The sequence below is a fragment of the Papio anubis genome, chromosome 18 (assembly GCF_008728515.1).
Source record: "Papio anubis isolate 15944 chromosome 18, Panubis1.0, whole genome shotgun sequence".
Lineage (NCBI taxonomy): Eukaryota > Metazoa > Chordata > Mammalia > Primates > Cercopithecidae > Papio > Papio anubis.
In genome coordinates this window covers 64,027,920-64,051,744 of record NC_044993.1, presented here as the reverse complement: position 1 = coordinate 64,051,744, position 23,825 = coordinate 64,027,920, and the positions used below count along the sequence as shown (strand labels likewise).

General features: G+C 43.7%; 1 protein-coding gene across 4 annotated transcripts in view; it reads left to right on the top strand.

Annotated features, from left to right (window-relative positions):
• USP7 (ubiquitin specific peptidase 7) overlaps positions 1-23,825 on the top strand; it is a 59,848-nt gene that overhangs the window by 15,174 nt on the left and 20,849 nt on the right. For 3 of the 4 annotated variants that reach the window (XR_002519132.2, XM_009195964.4, XM_003916517.5), the window contains exons 2-10: positions 5,256-5,360; positions 12,423-12,621; positions 14,657-14,795; positions 15,816-15,904; positions 17,032-17,140; positions 18,704-18,834; positions 19,303-19,357; positions 20,636-20,716; positions 20,818-20,908. Coding sequence is in view for 3 of the 4 variants with exons in the window: in XM_003916517.5 (XP_003916566.1) it covers positions 5,256-5,360; positions 12,423-12,621; positions 14,657-14,795; positions 15,816-15,904; positions 17,032-17,140; positions 18,704-18,834; positions 19,303-19,357; positions 20,636-20,716; positions 20,818-20,908 (999 nt within the window). In the remaining variant the exon portion in view is untranslated. Of the gene's footprint in view, positions 1-5,255; positions 5,361-6,098; positions 6,274-12,422; positions 12,622-14,656; positions 14,796-15,815; positions 15,905-17,031; positions 17,141-18,703; positions 18,835-19,302; positions 19,358-20,635; positions 20,717-20,817; positions 20,909-23,825 lie in introns of all 4 variants that reach the window. The other variant, XM_003916518.4, reaches the window with a different exon arrangement.

Sequence of the window (23,825 nt, the reverse complement as noted above, 5' to 3'; positions counted from 1 at the left end):
TTTTTTGTGTGTGGCTATCCTGTGCTTTCATCATTTACTTCTGGACCAGGGATTTACCATGTCTTAATTAAAATTTTAATCCTCTTGCAGAACTAACTCATTTATGAGGAGCTTTTAAAAATGGGATCTCCTGCCCCTGGGAGCTGGGCTGGAATCACCTTGGCGGCTGCTTGGACACCCATAGGGCTGTTGGTGGCCAGACCCATGCCTCATGTACTCGGTGGCCAACCAGTGGCCCTTTGCCATTTCACAGCCACTGGCCTTGACCGCTTTCTCTGCACCTGTCAGGTGGAAAAGGGCAGACTGGCCAAACCAACTCAGATGTGTTAATTTGGATGTAAAAGATGGGGTCTTGCTCAGAGTCTGTTGCAACCGCAGAGCTCTACTTTGCTTTTTCAAGGCCAACTGCAGAGTAGCCCTTACTTCACACTAGAACAATGTCAGAAAATAATAGGCTTTCTTTAGACATCACACTACAGTTAATCCCACTGCTGAAAAATGGGGGGTAGAGCTTACACATTTCCCCCACCCCAACCTGTAAGATATTACGCGCTCTTGAATTGATCTTGGTTTTTACTATTGCTGTAACTTTTAGAGACAATGCAGTCTCTCTGAAGTCACCCAGACAAGCCCTTCTTTGAGCTCTAATCTGAATTCACTTGTGTCTCAGTCTGATTTCACTAGACCTCATGAAACCATAACCTGTACCTCAGAATTACAGAGCAGTTGTAGAGTTCACTTATTTTCCATCCTTTAGACTGCTTATACTTACATATGATCCTGATTTTAGACATGAAGTTTTATGTACAGAAAATGAGCCCTCATTTTTGCATCCATGCATTAAAACCATGTTTTAAAGCAACTGTCGGCCGGGCGCGGTGGCTCAAGCCTGTAATCCCAGCACTTTGGGAGGCCGAGGCGGGCGGATCACGAGGTCAGGAGATCGAGACCATCCTGGCTAACATGGTGAAACCCCGTCTCTACTAAAAATACAAAAAACTAGCCGGGCGTGGTGGCGGGCGCCTGTAGTCCCAGCTACTCGGAGGCTGAGGCAGGAGAATGGCCTGAACCTGGGAGGCGGAGCTTGCAGTGAGCGGAGATCGCGCCACTGCACTCCAGCCTGGGTGACACAGCGCGAGACTCCGTCTCAAAAAAAAAAAAATAAAATAAAATAAAAAATAAAGCAACTGTCGTAGGATAAGTTTGAACCAAGGAAATTAAAAGTACTAGGTGTACCTCTAGCAAATTACTTTTTAAGATTTATAGACCAGGTGTGGTGTCTCATCCCTGAAATCTTGGTACTTTGGGAGGCCACTGCTGGCGGATTACTTGAGGTCATGAGTCTGAGACCAGCCTGGCCAACATGGTGAAACCCTGTCTCTACTAAAAATACAAAAATTAGCTGGGTGTGGTGGCACACGGCTGTAATCCTAGCTACTTGGGAGGCTGAGGCAGGAGGATCACTTGAACCCAGGAGATGGAGGCTGCAGTGAACTGAGATCACCCCACTGCATTCCAGCGTGGGAGACAGAGGAAGACTCCATCTCAAAAAAAAAAAAAAAAAATAGTCCAGGCAGGGTGGTACATGCCTGTATTCCCAGCATTTTGGGAGGCTGAGACGGTGAGAGGGGTGGATTGCTTGAGTCCAGTTCAAGACCAGCCTGGGCAACACTGTGAAATCTTGTCTCTTTAAGGGGGGGAAAAAAAATTGTAGCACTTACACATAGTGTGAGTGTGTGCATATACAGTGAAGAAACTCTAGGTTGCTTCTGTGTAACCCTAATCTCTAGTAGGTTCTTATGTATCCTCCTGCTGTTTCTGTATACATCTTTTGAATTTTGTAAAGGGAAATATGAAATTACATGTTTCTATTTCAACACAGCTCTCTCGTTTTATAACAGAGGTTGTATGTGATACGTATTGCTTGGTACCTGAATTTTTTTGTTTTTAATAGACATGGGAATCTCACTATATTGCCCACGATGGTCTTGGACTCCCTGACTCCTGCGATCGTCCCATTCTGGCCTCCCACAAGTGCTGGGAGCCACCATGCTTGGCTAAATTTTTTTTTTAACATTCCATTGGGAGGTTGGCGCAGTGGCTCTTGAGTGTAATCCCAGCACTTTGAGAGGCCATGGCGGGTGGATCACTTGAGGTCAGGAGTTCGAGACCAGCCTGACCAACAATGAAACCCTGTCTCTACTAAAAATACAAAATTAGCCAAGCGTGGTGGTGCACACTTGTAATCCCAACCACTTGGGAGACTGAAGCAGGAGAACCGCTGGAACCCCTGAGGCCAAGTTTGCGGTGAGCCGAGATCGTGCCACTGCACTCCAGCCTGGGCAACAAGGGCGAAACTGCATCTTTAAAAAAAAAAAAAAATTCCATTGGAATTTGCCATAATTTATTTAATAGGCCTTCATAAGTTTTTTTCCCTATTCAGTTAATATATAAATATATTTTTAAGTTTAAATATACATGTTACCTCTTTAAAAATTTCCAACTTTAAATATCACAGATAAGGCACTAGCCTGTTTTGTCCATCCCCAGCCCCGTTCCCTTCTTGCCCCCTCCACTTTATAGGGCCAGTCACTGTCCTTGGTTTACAATTTATACATCTTATAAAACTTTTTAAAGATTTGATGTAGTTCTAGGAAACTGAATGTGGGTGAAAGACATTTCAGAGTACCTGATTTTTCTTTTTTTAAATTGAGCATGTATGTTTGATTTAGAGCATTTGAGCTAGTTAAGAATCAGCAAAAAGACATTTTTCCTTCTCTTCATCCTTTCTCTTGAGTGTACATCTGAGTTCCTTTCCTTAACCCTCTTCCACAGTATTTCTGTCAAGGCATGATGGTCTAGGGACTAGTTTAGAAGTATGTGTATATGTTTTCAGAAATAAGCTTTAAAAAAACAATAAATTGAGATGAGGTCTCACTGTGTTTCCCTGGTTGCTCTCAAACTCCTGGACTCAAGCAGTTCTCTCACTTTGGCCTCCCAAAGTGCTAGGATTATACGCAATGAGCCACTGGTTGGACCGGAAATAACTTTTAAGCCATCATTAATTAAGTGTATCTATTGTCAAGATTGAAATTGATCTTTAATGTCTTAATCTTAAATGTCTGGGTGGTAATACCTGTTTCTTGGTATTTTGAATGTTTTGAGATGCTTGAGTGATGGAGAGTACCATTTTATTCAGGAATGATTGGAGAGGCTTATGATGTAATCTTAAGCATTAGGGTTTTGGAGAGTTCCTAAAGGGGGAAGTGAGTGTGACGCTGTCCATGGTGCTGAATCAGATTGCATGCTGGTTCGAATGGCAGAAAAGCTCTGAAATTGTGAAGGCCACCCACACACACAACTACCTGACTGTTAAAAAGCTCATCTCCTGTCTGCAGTTGAGATTCCTAATTTCTGTTGGTGTCCGATGCACCAGAGAAAGCCGACTGTGTAGGCAACCGTGGGGCCAGCATTAGTTGCAGTGAGCTGTTCTAATATGTGGAAGAACAAATTGATTTAAATGGGACGTGTGAAACTAGGTAAAACCTAAAAGTCCTGTTGTGATTATTCTGCTTGTAGAATAACCATCTGTGTCAGTGTGAGAAATCTATGCTTTAAAATTAATGAAAAGTGATTGGAATGTTGTTGTAATTTACACCTTATTTGCCAGTTGTAACTTAAAATGTTTTGAATCCCAACTTGAGTTATATGTGTTTTTCAGCCCAAGCATTTAGCACGCATTTAGAGTGATCAGTTTTATGCTTTCCTAAATACTTTACATAATCCAGGCTCTTTACATAATTATACGGTAATCGTCCACTGACGCCTTGAGGATGATGATTTGATGTTTTAAGACACTGGCATGGGTGGGCGATCCCAGCACTTGGGGAGGCCAAGGCGGGTGGATCACTTGAGGCCAGGAGTTCGAGACCAGTTGACCAACATGGTGAAACCACATCACTACTAAAAATACAAAATTATCTGGGCGTGGTGGCACGTGCTTGTAATCCCAGCTACTCAGAAGGTTGAGACAGAATAGTTTGAACCCGAAAGGCAGAGGTAGCAGTGAGCTGAGATTGTGCCACTGCACTCCAGCCTGGGGAACAGAGTGAGACTGTCTAAAAAAAAAAAAAAAAAAAAGATACTGACATGTGTTCATGATGAAAAAGTTTAAAATAATTTGTTTTAATATATACCATTTGCATATGTTCAGTAATCTTCACAACAAAATTGTCTGTAGAATTGTTTGTAATTACTAGGAAACCTGTAGTAAAATAATGACTTTCCACAACAATTAGATAAAGGTTCTTTATGCTGATTAGCTATTGTAAAGTAAGAACTACCTAAGGAATTTTTTTTTTTTTTTTTATGAGACTGAGTCTCACTCTGTCGGCCAGGCTGGAGTGCAATGGCACGATCTTGGTTCATCGCAGCCTCTGCCTCCTGGGTTCAAGTGATTTTCATTCCTCAGCCTGCTGAGTAGCTGGGATTACAGGTATGCACCACCACACCCAGCTAATTTTTGCATTTCTAGTAGAGATGGGGTTTCACCATGTTGGCCAGCCTGGTCTCGAACTCCTGGCTTCAGATGATCCATCCGCCTTGGCCTCCCAAAATGCTAGGATTACAGGCATGAGCCACCATGCCTGGCCTACGTAAGAGATTTTACATAAAAAGTTTTGTGCAGAATATCATTGCAAAGAAAGCAAATTATAGTGTAGTATAGCATGTTTTCAAATTCCATTTAGTGTTTTGAAATAACAGAAGTTTGTATTTAGTAAACATTAGTATAAATATTTTTTGGATTAGAATGAACCTTTACTGTGCTACAATTGAATTTTTTTTTTTTTTTTTTTTTGAGACGGAGTCTCGCTCTGTTACCCAGGCTGGAGTGTAGTGGCGCGATCTCGTCTCACTGCAAGCTCCACTTCCCGGGTTCATGCCATTCTCCTGCCTCAGCCTCCTGAGTAGCTGGAACTACATGCGCTCGCCACCATGCCCGGATAATTTTTTTTTGTATTTTTAGTAGAGACGGAGTTTCACCGTGTTAGCCAGGATGGTCTCGATCTCCTGACGTCGTGATCCGCCTGCCTCGGCGTCCCAAAGTGCTGGGATTACAGGCGTGAGCCACCGTGCCCAGCCACAATTGGAATTTATTAATGATTAGGCAATATCAAAAGTATAAGTTTATATTTTGCTTATTCCATTAAAGCCATGAATGTGAAACCCATGGAATTTGTTTTTCTTCTTTAAAGCTGGAGATACAGATGACCCACCAAGAATTACTCAGAACCCTGTGATCAACGGGAATGTGGCCCTGAGTGATGGACACAACAACACGGAGGAGGACATGGAGGATGGTAAGTGCCTATCGTTCGCCTCCTCGCAGCGGGCGGAAACCTGTCAGAAAACAGATTCAGATCCATGTTTTTTCCTTGGGTACTTGGGAGCTTGAGCATAGCTAGTTTTCAGGAGGCTGTAACTGAGGAAAATCCTGTTTGGGTTTTGAGTTTCAAGATGGCCTACACCATTTCCAGGTAAGTAGAGTCTCCCTAGCCTAGGTGAGGAGGTGTAATTTAGGTTTAAATGTAATAGGTGGGTATTTACTCACGCCTGCAGGTCTCCAGCCACTGCTAGTATTGGGAACAACAAGCATGTCTTACTCTCCTTCCTGTTTGTTTGCAGCAAGATACGTGCAGACATTGGAACTTGGCTTTCCATTGCATTCTCATTGCAGGGTGTATATCAGTTGATGATAGCTGAGAATCCCTCCCCACTCCTGTTAGGGATGAAATCAGATTCAAGCTTTGGCCTTCATTCTCCCTCACTGAGTTTTGGTCTATAGCTTCTCTGTGAGAAAGCACACTCATGTATGTGCATGGACTTTTTTTTGTGTAGGAGATCAGTTTTTTTCTTCCAAGACCATTCCTTCTTTAAATTTATCAGATTAGTGACCTCAACATTTGCAAGGTCACACTTGTGAGTAGGGAGCAGCCATAATTGCAGTATGCAGCCCCTGGAGTCTTGAGTGTAATATGAAACCATGTTCTGTCAAAAAGCATGTCCATCAATCCTCATGAGGGTTGTGTCCTTCCCAGGGGAGTAACGGGGCAGTTGAAAGAAACCATCAGTCACGGGCTGCACCACCAGAAGGACTGCTGTTCAGACCTCCTGCCAAAAGTTCAGCCTCCATGAGAAACTGCAGCCGTAGTTGAGAGTTCTCTCACAGTGCGGTTTACCCCTGGCAGCTGGCTGAGGCAATATCTGAGGAAGGTAAAGAGGCGTGGTCTAAACCCGCTGCTTTGTTACCTGTGGAGTGCGCTTTCCACCATAGACAAGGGCAATGGTGTGGGTGTGGTCTCGCTGGTTGTTGGGCTTTGGAGGTTTTACTTCAGACATTAGAGATGCCGAAAGTGGTTTAGTGAGCGCATTTGGGAAGGCGTGGCCAGGTCTAAGGCGCCAGGTGTGCTTTTGGGATCCCTTCTAGCCACTTGTGGAGCAGTGACAGGCCCTGCCCTATTGGAGCATTCCCAGTCTAGTTCCCACAGAGCAATCTGTGCCAACATTTCCCTACTGTGTTTTGTTTTTTTTAGGCGGGAGGTCTTGGGAGGAGACATAGATATAGGGTGGAGCTTCTCAGCTTCTCATGGCATCTTGAATAATTCTTGGTTGTGGGAGGCTGTCCTGTACGTTCCAGGATGCCCATGGCCGCTGCCCCCCACTTGCAGTCATGACATGTCTCTAGATATTGACAAGTGTCTCCTGGGGAGAATGACTTATGAGGACATAAGTATGGGTAAAAATCCCCTTCCTTTTGAGGTACATTTCACTAAATTAGTAGACAGTGGTGCCACACTGTAGGACCTAAAAGTGGAAATGCCCTTCTTGTGACCTCCTTGATGGAAAAAGCGTATAATCCAAGAAGGTTGAGTAATCTTCAGTAGCATCTTTCCTTGGTTTGGAACTATGGTTGCCGTTGAAAGACCCAGCATGTAATATCTTTCTGATGGCAAAGTGCACGGGAGGGAGGTGGTCCTGACTGTAGGAGAAGAACTTGTAGCTGAGGGCAGCATTTTCCAGCTGCAGTATGAATTGTGCAACCCTCTTCTTCAGGGGATAAGTGTGTTGTGAAAAATGCACAGGATTCTAGGAAGTTATAGATGTGCTTGGCTAAACAAGCTTTATTTACCATTGTATGTCTTAGGGTTGTCGTATCAGAAGCAGCATAAATTGCTTCTCCAAAAGTTTTTGTTAATGATGCCCCAAGACTCTGGACTTCAGAGCTCCCCTTTTTTTGAGTGTCCTGTTTACTTGAGTGTAGAGTGTCCATTTCAGACTAGGATACACAATCTGGGAAGCATCTCTTTCGAAGTTTTGTCTGTAGCCAAACTATCCGAGACTTGATTGATTTGCACAGAAGACTTCTTAGTAAGGGACATTTCTTGTGTAAGAAGCTAAGTAGCTAATGACATAGCGATGGGAGACCTGTATAGTTGAGGAAGAGAACTTACTTAAAAATCCTGTTAACATAGAATTATGGGCAAGTATCAGAATTATTTTTTACTGTATCTACTCATTCTATACTTTTAGTTCCTCATTCACTGTTTTTTGTGAGATGTCCAAGGAAGTTATTTTATTTTATTTTATTTATTTTGAGATACAGTCTTGCTCTGTCACCCAGGCTGGAGTGCAGTGGTATGATGACCGCTTACTGCTTCCGCAGTCTCCTGAGTAGCTGGGACTACAAGTGTATACCGCCATGTGTGACTAATTGTTTGTAGTGACTGGATCTCTCTATGTTGCCCAGGCTGGTCTAGCACTTCTGGGCTCAAGCAGTTCTCCTTTCTTGGCCTCCCAGTGTGTTGGGATTATGGGCATGACCCATTGCACTTGGCCCAAGGAAGTTTTATTTTATTTTATTTTGAGATAGGTTCTTGCTGTGTCGCCCAGGCTAGAGTGCAGTGGTGAGAGGTGAGATCTCAGCTCACTGTAACCTCTACCTCCTGGGTTTTTGCGATTCTCCTGCCTCAGCCTCCTGAGTAGCTGGGATTACAGGCACATGCCACCACGCCTGGCTACTTTTTGTATTTTTAGTAGAGACGGAGTTTCACCATGTTGGCCAGCTGGTCTTGAACTCCTGACCTTGGGTGATCCACCTGTCTTGGCCTCCCAAAGTACTGGGACTACAAGTGTGAGCCACCAAGGAAGTTTTAGAGCAAATATGGCCTCTGAAGATCTAGATGGATCTAGATTTAGAATGTTGTTCTCCATGAGACTAATTTGTGGGGATTGACGAGGACTTGCAAGAACTTATATTAGAATGAAGAAGTTAGCTAAAATCACTGCAACAGCACATTTTGGGAAATTTTATACCAACCTTTCTGATTCAAAAATGTGAAGTGTTGTGTTTTTCTTTAACTTACTTTTTTTTCTCTTTTCTTTCTTTTCTCCTTCCTTCCTTCCTTTCCTTCCTTTCCTTCCTTTCCTTCCTTTCCTTTCTTTTCTTTTCTTTTCTTTTTGACGGAGTTGCACTTGTTGCCCGGGCTGGAGTGCAGTGGCACGATCTCGGCTCACCGTATCCTCTGCCTCCTGGGTTTAAGCAATTCTCCTGCCTCAACCTCCCAGGCAGCTGGGGCTACAGGCGCCTGCCACCACGCCTGGCTATTTTTTTGTATTTTTAGTAGAGATGAGGTTTTACTGTGTTGGCCAGGCAGCTAGTCCCGAACTCGTGACCTCATGCTCCACCCACCTCGACCTCCCAAAGTGTTGGGATTGCAGACGTGAGCCACCGCGCCCGGCCTACCTTTCTTTTTGCAACTGAAGCCTAGACTGGTCCATTGGCCTTTGCCCTGGGAGGATAAAATTGATATAACAAAGTGCACAGTGGGAACTTTGTGCTGTAGGTAATTGTCGCTGCCGCTGCTGCTGCTACAAGAGTCTCCAGGGACTAGATTGGAAGATAGTGAGTTATCAAGGAGTCTGGTTGAGGATTTGTGGTGACAGCAGTTTGCAGAAGCTTGTTGCGCTGTCATTTACAATAAAAATAAGCAGTAATGAAATGGTACTCTGCTAATGTTAGTGGCATCCAGGCAGATTGGAGTCTTTGTGCATGAAGCGCTAATTTTGCAGGGAATGTGGGTGTCCTTCCTAATCCCTAGTATACTTGGAAGTTGCAAAAAATAGTACATAAGATCCTGTATACTGTTAAGTGTTTTCTTGGGCAGAGATCTCCATCACTCAGTCTCATGTAATTCCTCGTAGGAGGACAATCTGGCTGGCCATATCTGTGAAAGCTGGTTTCCAAGTCCACTTCTCCTTTTTATTGGACTTTTTTTGGAGACAGAGTTTTTTGCTCTTGTTGCCCAGGCTGGAGTGCAATGGCATGATCTCAGCTCACTGCAGCCTCCACCTCCGAGGTTCAAGCGATTCTCCTGCCTCAGCCTCCCAAGTACCTGGGATTACAGGCACACACCACCACACTTGGCTAATTTTTGTGTTTTTAGTAGAGATGGGGTTTTGCCATGTTGGGGCAGGCTGGTCTCAAACTCCTGACCTCAGGTGATCCTCCTGCCTCGGCCTCCCAAAGTGCTGGGATTACAGGCGTGAGCCACTGCGCCCTGCTGACCTTTTTTTTTTTTTTTTTTTTTTGAAACAGAGTCTCGCTCTGTTGCCCAGGCTGGAGTGCAGTGGTGCAATCTCGACTCAGTGCAAGCTCCACCTCCCAGGTTCACGCCACTCTCCTGCCTCAGCCTCCCGAGCAGCTGGGGCGCCCTCCGCCAAGCCCGGCTAATTTTTTTTCTTTTTTGTATTTTTAGTAGAGACAGTTAACAAGAGCGTGTTAACCAGGATGGTCTTGATCTCCTGACCTCGTGATCTGCCCGCCTTGGCCTCCCAAAGTGCTGGGATTACAGGCATGAGCCACCGTGCCCAGCCAGACCTTTTGTTTTTTAGTAAAAGTTTTACATTATTCTATTAGTATGAAGAGTTTTCAGGAAGTGAGGTGAAATTTTAATACACCTGAAGTGTCATCTAAACTTCGTGCTTAGCAGATTTGATAAGTCTGTTCTAAGAAATGTGCCTTGAGTGTGAGGCTGAAATAGAGTATACAGTGCACTGTGAACTATCCACTGTGTGTCAGGACAGTGCTACACTTGGGGGCACAGAGACAGATGCATGATGGCCTATGTGGGGCTGGGCAGCAGGTGGACCAAGTGCAAACTTTAATTCTGAGTCTCACCATTGTTTGGGTCTTTTTAATATTTAAGGAATATCTCGGGAAATTTAATGTATAGGGCAAAAGTTCAAAAAGCATTTATAATATGTATTGATTTGGGATACATAAAAATCAAACCCTATAAACAGCTGAATTATATAAAATAGATGAGTTAGAAGAGAGGCATAACCTTGTTTCTTTCAGCTTTTTAGGTCCTGCAGTGATTTTCCATTTGGTTGCTTCTGTGCATTTCTGTATACATGGGCTTCGTAAAGCGGGCAAGCTCGTAGTCTCATTTTGTTGAGACCTGCGTTTTGTGAGTGTTATGGTAACTTCCAGGAGTGGTATTTTAAAAACCAGGTCAGGGTCACTGTGCGTAGTGTCTTGACAAATCTTGGATATTAAAATCCTCTATTGTCACTTGTAAAACAGCCTTGGCAGACTTCCATTTCCTCACTTAAAATGTAGGAATTGACATTTGTCTCTTGTCTACCTTGCAGAACTTAACTCCTGATCAACTGTGAATTGCATGATCCTAAAAACACATGGCAAAACTTGTTACACCATGCCATTCTAGACATTATTATCTTAAACAAGTTTCTTGCCTTTTAGTAGACTTCTGTTCCTCAAAGGGATTAGGGTAATACCACTTAAAGAGGCTTATATAAATAATTCTCTTGGACAAGATGCACCTCTTTCAGCTGCTCTTCCTTCCACAGTGCCTGTGCTGTAGACAACTCAGCAGGGTTATGTGGAATAAAAAAGTTTGGCATGAAGAATGTCTCAAAGAAGGTAGAAGTGCTTACCATCACACATGCTTTTGATATTTCAATTCTACCCTCCCAGGAGGACTGATGGACATGTTTTCTTAAGACCAAACTCAGTCATAACCTTCAAGCAAATTCTGTTCCCCGAGAAGTGGCTGATGCTGAGAACTCAGTTGTTAGTGAACTTTGGAATCTGAAGGGTTGTTGGATGCCGTGGTGACTGCCTTCAGGGGCCTGAAGATGAAGGATGGGAGGATGTTTTTACGCGCTCTTTACCCAAGCCTACAAGTCTCGTTTTGTGCCTTAGGAGCCTGGTGGTCAGGGATGTCAAAATAGCACCTGATTCTAAGCCGGGAACAGCCTTCTAGGCACTGCGTGTAGAGCGTGGCCCTCGGTGTGGCCCTGGATCTCCTGCCAGTCCGTGAGCTGTGTGCAGGCTATAATGAGATAGGTACAGAAACTGAAAGGACGCGTTCAGAAGCTTGTGTAGCATGCTGACCTTGCTGTGGCAATTTCATTATGCTTTATAAAAGTATTGGTCAATAACACATTGGTGTGGGTGCAGGAGGACCGTGCCTTCACAGGAGTCGTTTGAGAAGCAATGAGATGCTGCAGGGTTTGTCAAAGGTGATTGACCGAGGGCCACATGCAAATGAATAGTCACTGTCATCAGTGAAAGATTGAATTTTAAATGGAGACCTTCAGTTGGACCTCTGCTAAGAGGCGCTGTGTTGGCAGAAACTTAAATTTCTTAAATCAGCCTTTGGTCTTATTATCATTGAACAATTTATACTGCTTATGTGGGAAAACATACCAGTTTCTTAAAAAAAAAAAAAAAAAAAAAAAAACACTCCCCCTAGGGTGTCCAGGCTAGTATTTTTACAAAAATTGTGAACTAATGAAGTTAACTTTATTATTAGGCTACTGTTGTAGCCATTGTCTTGCCTCTGAGCAGTGCTGAGCTTCCAGGGGGATGGCTGTTTTCCTGGCTCTCAAGTCCTGCCTGTGTGTTCTGTGCTCTCTAAAGTCAGCCCAAGTCCCATGTTGTGGTCTTTTCCCCCAGAAGTCCTGTCCTTGAACAGATGTGAGCCATGTCGTTCCTTCTCTCCAAAGTCTCTCCACTCACGGGGTGCCCCGGGGTCCTTGGGAATTCAGCTTTAGTAAAGTAGACATTGTTCTCATGTGGAACTCAGTCTGACAGGGATGGCAAGTGTATGGTTAGCACTCTGTGAGTTTTGGACTTCATAAGGAAGAATTAATCCATTCAGAAACTGTAGGTCATCTCAGTCTTAGGCTTTTAATAAATCGGAAGCAATTTTTTCGAACCGTTAGATTTTAGCAGTTAAATCAAGATGTATAGAACAGTTTACTCCATGTTGATTAATGCTAGTGCTTTTGGTCAGTGCACAGGCTCTGTGGCTGATGATGTGTTTTTTTTGCAGACACCAGTTGGCGCTCTGAGGCAACCTTTCAGTTCACTGTGGAGCGCTTCAGCAGACTGAGTGAGTCGGTCCTTAGCCCTCCGTGTTTTGTGCGAAATCTGCCATGGAAGATTATGGTGATGCCACGCTTTTATCCAGACAGACCACACCAAAAAAGCGTAGGATTCTTTCTCCAGTGCAATGCTGAATCTGATTCCACGTAAGACAGTTTAAATGATGCAACTACAAACCCCCACATAGTTGTATTACATTACTGGAAGCCAAATTCGATCAACCTAGTGCAGTTGTATCTTATTTGCTGCCTCTACATAGTCTTTTGATTTTAAATTAGATTAAATACGTCTTTCTCTTTAAAACCCACTGGTGTATGTATTATACCCAAGCTAGAAAAGTGTATTTTTGTCTTGTAAGTAAAAAAACTAAAAATAGTTTGTTGGAATCTGGCAGCCCATGGAATCAGGGCCTACCAGGATTAGCTGACCATAGAGCCACCAGGCTTAATTCTTACTCTGCCTGAGCAGAAAATGGCAGCTGTCAGAGCCAGACATCCCTTACATTGTGTGATAACTAATTTGTACGGGTTGTTCAGAAAGTACAAGTAAAACATACTTTGTGAAGGATTTATGCAACATGGCCCTCTGACTTGAGGAACATTTAAACATTCATGTATATTATGAAATGTCCAAACACTGAGAAATCTTGATGGTCCTTCTATTTATATGAATTAGAAAATTAATTCACCTTTTATCAAAAACCCAGTTGATTCTGGGAGTGTGGACCACTGTCTGCATCGGAGCCAGGGGAGGCTGCTGACTTGGACTGCACCTATCCTAGTCTCCCTGTGACCCTTTGGAACCCTCAGTAACGTGTTCCCCGGAGTGAACTGGCTCTAGCTGTTCTGTCAGTTCCCCCAGGGAATAAAATTTATGGAGTCTCACTCTGTCGCCAGGCTGGAGTGCAGTGGCCTGATCTTGGCTCACTGCAAACCCAGTCTCCCAGGTTCAAGCGATTCTCCTGCCTTGGCTTTCCTAGTACCTGGGACTACAGGCGCCCGCCACCACACCCGCTAATTTTATATTTTTAGTAGAGACGGGATTTCACCATATTGACCAGGCTGGTCTTGAACTCCTGACCTCAGGTGATCTGCCTTCCTTGGCCTCCCAAAGTGCTGGGATTACAGGCGTCAGCCACTTTGCCCGGCTGTACTTTCATTTTCTTTAATGTTTAAGTAAGAAGTGCCAAGGTAGTTTTATGATGCAGCCAGGGCTTTTGGATGGTTTAAAAAGTTTTCCTCTTCTGTTCACATTATGATGTGATCTGATGAGTATTTGGGCTAGGTTTGTTTCAGTCTGATGGACAACTGTAGCCTGAAGAGCACTTTGGAAAAACAGTGAATGGTCCATACCCAGTGTCAGCATCCCGAGCAAGCAGGAAGTGCTGTGGGAACAGCACTGTCCTACCCTTGTCCTGAAGAGTCAAACCGTTTCAGGGTTCAGTTGTAGCGTTGATTTATAAGGCCCCACTTTAATCGCAAACCTTAACTTTCTGTGGCTTAAGGGGCTGTATGTATGGTTTTTGAACCTGGATTTAGAGACCCTTTTGTGGTTCACTCCACAGTTGACTGCATACAGTAGTTCTCTTTTGGTTGTAATTTGTGCCTCGTCAGTGAATTCCTTGATGCCAGGGCAGGACAGCAAACTAAGGCCACAGAGCTCCCTGGTGCTGGTTTTGGGGCTGGTTTTTCCCCAGTGTGTGCTGGAGGGCATCCTAGGAGAGCCTGAGAGGCATGGCACTGAAGGGCTACAGGGGCAGGAGCGACACTGAGAGGTGACCCCTATATCAGCAGTAGAAGCAGAGGTTTACATCCACCCATCTGTTCTTTTTGGTTCTTTCCTAATAACTGTTATCTGACCAAAAAGTTGTAGTCTTGTACAGAATCCACAACTGGTATTGAAAGTTCAAAATTGTATAGATACAATTAAAATTTCCAACTTCTGAGGATTTAAAAAATGAAACCATGAGTGAAATCCCTACAGAATACACTGGGGGAGCCCCAAACACCCTTTTTTCTATTAAAGGTAAAAATGCCTCCGTCCTACCTTTAACCCCAACCGGAAAGGAGAGAGCAACAACAATATAAGTGGGAATTTTGGTGTGCTATGTTTACTGTCTTTAAAAATGTGTAACATCTGGTGAATACGTCAACTAAGGCTCAGATTACTCTTTTTAAACAGGTCGTGGTCTTGCCATGCGCAAGCAGTACTGAAGATAATAAATTACAGAGATGATGAAAAGTCGTTCAGTCGTCGTATTAGTCATTTGTTCTTCCATAAAGAAAATGATTGGGGATTTTCCAATTTTATGGCCTGGAGTGTAAGTAACGGTGTATTTAGTCTAAATAATCGATGCATTACTGTTTGTTGTTCCCTTACCTTTTTGATTTTTCAAGTCCTTTATTCATTTTAGAGCTAGATTTTTGCTTTCTGAATTGGACAGATGTCTTTGAAAATATGTTTCCTCCAGTTTCCTATTCTAGGTTTTTAGCAGCTTTCTGGATTCACATCTCACCTTGTAGTCAGTCATTCAAAGGGAGTTCCCAGTGGGCTAAATTTCCTTTAAAAGACATAATGCTGTTTGAGGTCCTTTCATGATTCAGGCATAGTACTGAGTGGTTCCACGTGACTCCAGTAACTTCATTCAGTTCATTTTGGCTCCTTTTTGCAGAGGTGGTAGCCGGTGGAACAATCTAGGAATGTTCCTTCTTACTCCGCTAAGTCACTTATCATTGCCTTCTCCAGCCCCTCCCCTCGCCTGCTTAGAGGAGCACAGATTTCTCCTGTCCATGCTGTGGCTCTGAGCTCCTGGGTACCTCTGGGATGCCTCTGAGGTGCCAAGCATTTGCTGTGTGTGTTGTGAGACCACTGTTAAAAGCAAATTGAAACAGTCTAAAATTAGCAACAAAGTTGGGATGTATGTTTAAAAAAGTATTTTAGGCCGGGCGTGGTGGCTCAAGCCTGTAATCCCAGCACTTTGGGAGGCCGAGGCGGGTGGATCGCAAGGTCAGGAGATCGAGACTATCCTGGCTAACATGGTGAAACCCCGTCTCTACTAAAAATACACAAAAACTAGCCGGGCGTAGTAGCGGGCGCCTGTAGTCCCAGCTACTTGGGAGGCTGAGGTGGGAGAATGGCGTGAACCCGGGGGGCGGAGCTTGCAGTGAGCCAAGATCGCGCCACTGCACTCCAGCCTGGGAGACACAGTGATACTCCGTCTCAAAAAAAAAAAAAAAGGTATTTTAATCTGTATTAAGTACAGGGTACTAATGTAATTTGTCTCTTGGGAATAAAGTGTGTGTTCTTATTCAAGCAGGATATTCTTATTTATGTTTTATAGGAAGTGACCGATCCTGAGAAAGGATTTATAGATGATGACAAAGTTACCTTTGAAGTCTTTGTACAGGCGGATGCTCCCCATGGAGTTGCGTAAGTTTTTCTTTAATTGGGTGCTGTTAAAAATGTCTTTTGTGCTGCAGTGAAAGAAGCTTTGGCATGCATGTGACAGAGATGCACATATTTAATCAGTATGCGTCCTCTCTGCGCTTGCCCTGTGGCACACAGAGTCATGCCCGCTTGCCACTCTTTTAATGGATTGATTGAGCCGTTCTACATGTTAGACCCTTGGAACATAATTGTATAATAACCGGTACATAAATACCCAGAGCAGAGGTGCTCTGTTGTTACTTTGATGAGGGCAGGGAGGAAGTCCTCTCCGAGTGTGAGGAAGAGGCGAGCATCACCGACAACTAACATGGTGAGCGAGGAGTAAAGAGGCATGACCAGGCCGTTAGGTGTACTTGAGCGTTTCCAAGGCTGGGAACTAACCCCTGGAGTGGCAGGGTGGGTGAATGGTACTGCGCAGTAGGTGTCTCCTCCAGCACTGGTCCTGCTTGGTGACTGTCGTGTGTTCATGTCATGGCATTGTGTACAGAGGGAGATGGGCGTGGAGGTGGGAGGATTGCTCTACTTTCTGGCACCGTTCTCTGTGGCTTCCTTTTACTACTTGGGGTGGGGGTGGAAAGGTACAAGACATAGTTAATTCCGAGAATCTTGTCTTCAACAACCACCAAAATCACAAAATAAAAAAAGCTCTGGGAGTTTAGAAGTCTGAGGCAAACCTTGGCGAATACACACTCCTGTTTCTTCTTGTGTGTGGGTCTACAGAAAAGATAAGTTTCAGCTTTTTTCATGTTGTGCTGACCTCGCGTGTGATAAGTGTAATTATGTAACCAGACTCTACTGTGAGGCATATTGGGTATGAGCATGCAGGTCTCCGTTAAGTGTCTGTTGGTGCTGGGCTTGATCAGTGACAGGAGTGCCACTGTCAGCAGGCAGGTGCTTCGAGGGCTGTGTGAATGTGGGGGTTGCATTTGCACCAGTTCACACAGTGGAGCAAGCAGAAGGGTATCGGTGACCATCGAAGGATGCTGTGTGATAAGTGCTCCTGGCCTCGGTTTCCTTAAGGCTGACCTTGAGTCAGATTGCTCCACACATACTGCAGGAGCAGTGGGGTATCTCTGCAAGATCCTCTCAACCTTGAACTGATCTTTCAGGTGGGATTCAAAGAAGCACACAGGCTATGTCGGCTTAAAGAATCAGGGAGCGACTTGTTACATGAACAGCCTGCTACAGACGTTATTTTTCACGAATCAGCTACGAAAGGTAAATGGATAGTGTTCCTCTCCTGCAGCCTTCTGCCCACTCTTTCCTCTCAGGTATATCAGAGCAAAGTCTTCTCAACAAACATCCCAGTCTCCCTCCCCTGGCCCTGTCTCCTTAGATGGCTGCTAGTTCATGCTGCATTTTCATTCCCCAGTGTTGGGACACCTACTTTGTAAACTGCTTCAGTGTTTCAGAGTTACCACCGCCAACCTTTTCCTTTGAGACGGAGTCTCGCTCTGTCACCTAGATTGGAGTGCGATCGTGTGACCTTGGCTCACTGCAGCCTCTGCCTCCCGGGTTCAAGTGATTCTCTGGCCTCAGCCTCCTGAGTAGCTGGGATTACAGGCACCCGCCACCACAACCGGCTAATTTTTATATTTTAGTAGAGATGGGGTTTCACCATGTTGTCCAGGCTGGTCTCGAACTCCTGACCCCAAGCTATCCACCTGCCTCAGCTTCTCAAGGGGCTCAGATTATAGGCGTGAGCCACCATGCCTAACCATGACCTAAGTTTACAGAGTTAAGATTGTGTTAGAAATCACCTTGTGAAGGTATTTAGAAAAAACAATCATAAAATCCATTAACAGCAACATTTGCAAAGTTTTATATCAAAACTGAGTTGAAAAGTCAATGCAACTTACTTTTATTGAAAATTTCAATAAAAAGAATAGACATACATTAAATCTAATATAGCTGAGTCAGTCAGTTCTACTTTGAGAATTACATGTGATTATTATGAAGCAGCACAGGAGATCGGCACTCCTGGTTGTGGGGTGGGCAGGGAGCTGGCTGGCTTGTCAGCCTTGAAAGCATGTTTGCACAGCCACCCAGGCAGGTTGTGGTGATATATCCCAGGGATAGCTCAGTGTGGGTAATTCTAGTCACATTTAAGTTTTTATCAAATGTTTTGTTCACAAGTAATGCTAAGTTAAGAAATGGTGCTCCAATAAGTAGGAAATAAAAGTAGTTTTCTGGGGGGTGATTTTGTTTTTTGTTTGCTTCTTTCTCTATTATCTTTTTATCAAGAACATATGGGTGAGGCCGGGTGCGGTGGGTCTCTCCTGCAATCCCAGCACTTTGGGAGGCCAAGGTGGGCAAATCACCTGAGGTCAGGAGTTTGAGACCAGCCTGGCCAACATGGCGAAAACCCGTCTCTACTGAAAATTCAGAAATTAGCCTGGCGTGGTGGTGCATGCCAGTTATTCCAGCTACTCAGGAGGCTGAGGAAGGAGAATTGCTTGAACCTGGGAGGCGGAGGTTGCAGTGAGCTGAGATTGCACCACTGCACTTCAGCCTGGGAGACAGAGCGAAACTCCGTCTCACATGGGTGGTGATTTTCAGAATTTATTTTTGCATTTTTGTGTTTTCCAGTATCCCTAAAGATGTTCATGATTTTGTAAACTTTCTCATCGATTTGGGGATCATTAAAAGCCCTAACAACAATCTTAGCCATTGTGTTATTAGAAATGATTTTTTAAAACATGAAGATTAAATTCTTCCTGTTTTTTAAATTTCCCTGCATCTTCTCAGAATAAATTCTTAAATCTGAATTAATTCTTTCAGGCTGTATACATGATGCCAACCGAGGGGGACGATTCATCTAAAAGTGTCCCTTTAGCATTACAAAGGGTGTTCTATGAATTACAACACAGTGATAAACCTGTAGGAACAAAAAAGCTAACAAAGTCATTTGGGTATGTATTAGACATCTGCCTTTGCCATTCTGCTTCCTCTTTTTTTTTTTTTTTAAAGGACAAATGAGTAGAGAATAGGAAAGTCAGTAGAGCATACTGTAGGCACTTAATTTAGGGAGTCTTGAGCATTTAATGGTGTCAGTGCTTTTATCATTGTATTTGTTTCATTTCTTTGGAAATAGATACTTTGTTTTAGAATTTTGCTTGAGAAAGAGTTCACCGCTTAAGGTTTTTACTTTTCAACACAAGAACCTGTATTGCTTTCAAATTTGTTACATTTTCTTGGAAACACGACTTCCCCTAGCAGTAAATCCGTCTGAATTATAACTCCCAAAAATAATCTTCACAGGAAAGGAATTTGAGAATAATAACTGACTATCCAGTTTAGTTTTTCAATCTAAGTTACTTTTAATTTGCGCATTTGAAAGTTGAGCGTTTAAATGGAGATGTTTGTTTTATCTTTGAAAGGTGGGAAACTTTAGATAGCTTCATGCAACACGATGTTCAGGAGCTTTGTCGAGTGGTAAGTTTCAAGCAGTACTTGTATATTTCTTAAAATGAATATTTTTTGAAGCATTGTCAAGAGTTATTACTGGCCGGGCGCGGTGGCTCACGCCTGTAATCCCAGCACTTTGGGAGGCCGAGGCGGGCGGATCACAAGGTCAGGAGATCGAGACCACGGTGAAACCCCGTCTCTACTAAAAATACAAAAAAAAATTAGCCGGGCGCGGTTGTGGGCGCCTGTAGTCCCAGCTACTCGGGAGGCTGAGGCAGGAGAATGGCGTGAACCCGGGAGGCGGAGCTTGCAGTGAGCCGAGATCGCGCCACTGCACTCCAGCCTGGGCGACAGAGCGAGACTCTGTCTCAAAAAAAAAAAAAAAAAAGAGTTATTACCAAGTAAAACCTCAGACCTAATTCAGAAAATGCCCATCTTTGTTTAGGATCAGACTGAGGCTACAAAAAGGCAGCAGCTGTCTAGTTTTAAAAGGCTGGTAAGAATTATTTGAATAGGGATTTGAAGGTGAAGTGAGGAAGCTTGAATTTTATACTAGCAGGCAGTAGGCTTTTAATTTGTTAAATTGGTATATATACATGAGTTACTAATCCAGGAACCAAAGACTGGCTTTGTTGGCTGTCCCGTTGGTCCTGAGTCACTGTAAAGTGGTGACTTCTATTCTTACTCCAGTGTTCAGACACCTCCTATGCAGCGAGGTTCTCACTGAGCAGAACTCAGTATGCGGCGATTACTCTCCCCGCGGCGTCACTAGTCGCTAGCAAATCCTCATTCTTCGAGTTGTGATTAAAGACACAGAAACACACACACACAACATGAAATGGCTGTTCAAGGTGATTGGCTGGGCAAGGTGTGTTTTCTTTTTTGCAGCACTAGCTGGATTGAATCCAGTTCATTAAATATCCATGGACAAACCAGTCAATCCTGTTGACAGGCTCAACCTCATTAATCTCTTGGTGTGGACCATTACGAGTTAAGTTTAGTGAACAATTTTACATGCTTTTCCACAGAGGTAAAAAAAATAAAAATGCTTCTAAAGGCACTACAGATTACTAATTTATTCCAAAGGCTGTATAAAAGGTTAACCTCAACTGTTGCATGTAGAGATGTTTGTAAAAATCCAACCAAGAAAGAAGATTTTGTATATGTTTTTGATAATTGCATGCTGGAGGTTATATTTTTATAGTCTACGACTTCTTTGAACATTGATATTTGTAGTCCATTATAAAATTAATGTATATATTAAGCATAAAAACCTTTTTTTAAAGCCAAAACTTTCTTTTTCAGTTGCTTGATAATGTGGAAAATAAGATGAAAGGCACCTGTGTAGAGGGCACTATACCCAAATTATTCCGCGGCAAAATGGTGGTATGTGGCTACCAGTTCTAAAAGATCTTTTGAAAAGGTTTTAGAATATGAATTTTTTGACTATTACTACTTAAGTCACTTTTAACTTTCCTTATTTGCAGTCCTATATCCAGTGTAAAGAAGTAGACTATCGGTCTGATAGAAGAGAAGATTATTATGATATCCAGCTAAGTATCAAAGGAAAGAAAAATAGTAAGTGTTGCGTGTATCTAATGGCATGATCTTTTGATGGTTTCTATTGTGGTTTAATGTTTCATTTACACAAGTGATGTTTTTTTAAACAGTCTAAACACAGAGAATGGCTCAGATCTTAAGCAAACAGCTCACTGGGTGAACACAGGCTTGTCACCTCCACCCAGCTCTAGTGTTGGCCAGCACCCCCACAGCCCTTCCCAGCCACTGCCTCCCTCTCCTCACAGGAAACCACCATGTGGACTTCTAACATCCTCGGTTAACTTTGCATGTTTTAGGTGTCTATTTAAATAGAATTTTGTAGTAGGATGTATTTGTTTATTTTGTTGTTGTTTTTTGAGATAGGGTCTTGTGCTGTATAGGCTGGGGTGCAATGGTGCAATGATAGCTCACTGCAGCCTCAAACTCCTGCTTCAGCTTCCCCAGTGGCTGGGGGAACACAGGTGTGTGCCACTACACCCAGCTAATTTTTTTTTTTTTTTTTTTTTTAATAGAGATGGGGTCTCGCTTTGTTGCTCAGGCTGGTCTTCAACTCCTGGGTTCAAGCAGCCTTCCTGCCTTAGGCTCCCAAAGCACTGGAATTAGACATGAGCCACCGTGTCCAGCCTGTGTCTGATTTCTTTTGCTGAGCACATTCATGAGATAAATCCACACTGGGACTAGTCATAGTAATCATTTGTGTTGCTTTATAGTATTCCATTTTGAGAATATACCACAAAAATTTTGAAATCTTTCTTCTTCTGATTGATATTTGGGTTGGTCTCCGTTTGAGGTGGTTGGACATAAGGCAGATTGACCATTCTTAATGCCTGTTTGCATTTGGAGGAAGAGGAATTACTGGCCTGTAGGGTGTGCATATGTTCAGCTTGATGGATAAAGTTAGCAAAGTGGTTTATCAGTTTCACAGTCATCAGCAAGGTGTCAGAGTTACAGTTGCTCCATACCCACACTGGAGCTGTCAGTTGCCGGACATGGAAAGATTTTGGTGGGAGTATATATGGTGCTGTATTTCCTTGAAGATCAGTGAGGTTGTTCTTACCTTTTCAAATGCTTATTGGCAATTTGGATATCTTCCTTTATAAAATGCTTGTTTAAATACTTTAACAATTTTAGTATTGGCTTCTTTTTTTTCCCTTAACTGATTTATAGTCATTCTTTTAAAGAAATATTTAAAATAAGGGGGAGGATGGGTGTGGTCGCTCATGCCTGTAATTTCAGCACTTTGGGAGGCTGAGGCGGGAGGATTGCTAGAACCCAGGAGTTTGAGGCCAGCAACATAGTGAGACAGGCAACATAGTGAGACTCCATCTCTACAAAAACTACAAAAATTAACTGGGTGTGGTGGCATGCACCTGTAGTCCCAGCTACTCAAGGCTGAGGCGGGAAGATAGCTTGAGCCCTGGAGTTCAAGGCTGCAGCGAGCCATGATTGCACCACTGTACTCTATCCTGGGCAACAGAGCAAGTGCCTGTCTCAAGAAAGTAAAATAAAATAAAAAGAGTGAGGAGGGGAAGTGCTTTATGTTGACCCGCATATTTACAGCTTGCAGTGCTCCTCTGTTTTTAATTTGGATATGGATTCTTATTAGGAATCATTGAGTGCAGGTTGGCTGAGATGAGTTTTTTCAGCTTGCATGCCTGGAAAGATTTTATTTCATCTGCAGTTGTGAAAGACATTTTAAGTCGGTGTAGACTTCTAGATTGGCAGTTTCCTGCCTTTGGTCTGTTAGATGTTCCACCATCTTCTTGCTCGCATCGTTTCTGAGAAGTGGGCGGTAGTGTCCTCACTCTTGTTCATTTGTTTCTCGGCCCCAAGCGCCTCACGCTTCGCTTCACTTCGCTTCGCTTCGCTTCACTTCTCTTCTCTTCTCTCTTCCCTCTTCTCTCCTCTTTTTTTGAGAGAGAGTCTTGCTCTGTCACCCAGGCTGGAGTGCAGTGGCCGGATCTCAGCTCACTGCAAGCTCCGCCTCCCGGGTTTACGCCATTCTCCTGCCTCAGCTTCCCGAGTAGCTGGGACTACAGGCGCCCGCCACCTCGCCCGGCTAGTTTTTTGTAATTTTTAGTAGAGATGGGGTTTCACCTTGTTAGCCAGGTTGGTCTCGATCTCCTGATCTCTCGATCTGCCCGTCTTGGCCTCCCAAAGTGCTGGGATTACAGGCTTGAGCCGCCGCGCCTGGCCCGATTTTCAGACTTTAAAATTTTTTTTATTTTTAGAAGTTTGACTTGGATTTTTTTTTTTTTTTTTTGAGACGGAGTTGTGCTCTGTCGCCCAGGCTGGAGTGCAGTGGCTGGATCTCAGCTCACTGCATGCTCCGCCTTCCAGGTTTATACCATTCTGCCTCAGCCTCCCGAGTAGCTGGGACTACAGACGCCCACCACCTCGTGTGGCTAGTTTTTTGTAGAGACGGGGTTTAGTAGAGACGGGGTTTCACCTTGTTAGCCAGGATGGTCTCAATCTCCTGACCTTGTGATTCGCCCGTCTCGGCCTCCCAAAGTGCTGGGATTACAGGCTTGAGCCACTGCGCCTGGCCTGGATTTTTTTTTAAATGGAAATCTTTATCTGTTTTTTTTTTTTCTATGTATTTATCAATTAATTATAATTATTTGGAGACAAGGTGTTGCCGTGTTAGGCCAGTCTCGGAGGTCCTGCGCTCAAGCAGTCTGCCCGCCTTGGCCTCCCGAAGTGTTGGGACCATGCCCAGCCTTGTGTCTCTTCTTAGTATGCTCTTGCTTTCTTCTCCTTTGGACTTAAGTTGATAATGCTCTTGTCTACTAATTCTGTCATCTGTGAGATTTCTGCGTCTGTTTCTATTGAAGGATTGTTCTCTTTGTCTTGGGTGGTGGTTTCAGCTTCTTTGCATGCTTGGTAATCTTTTTTTTTTTCTTTTTTCTTTTTTTTTTTTTGAGACGGAGTCTCA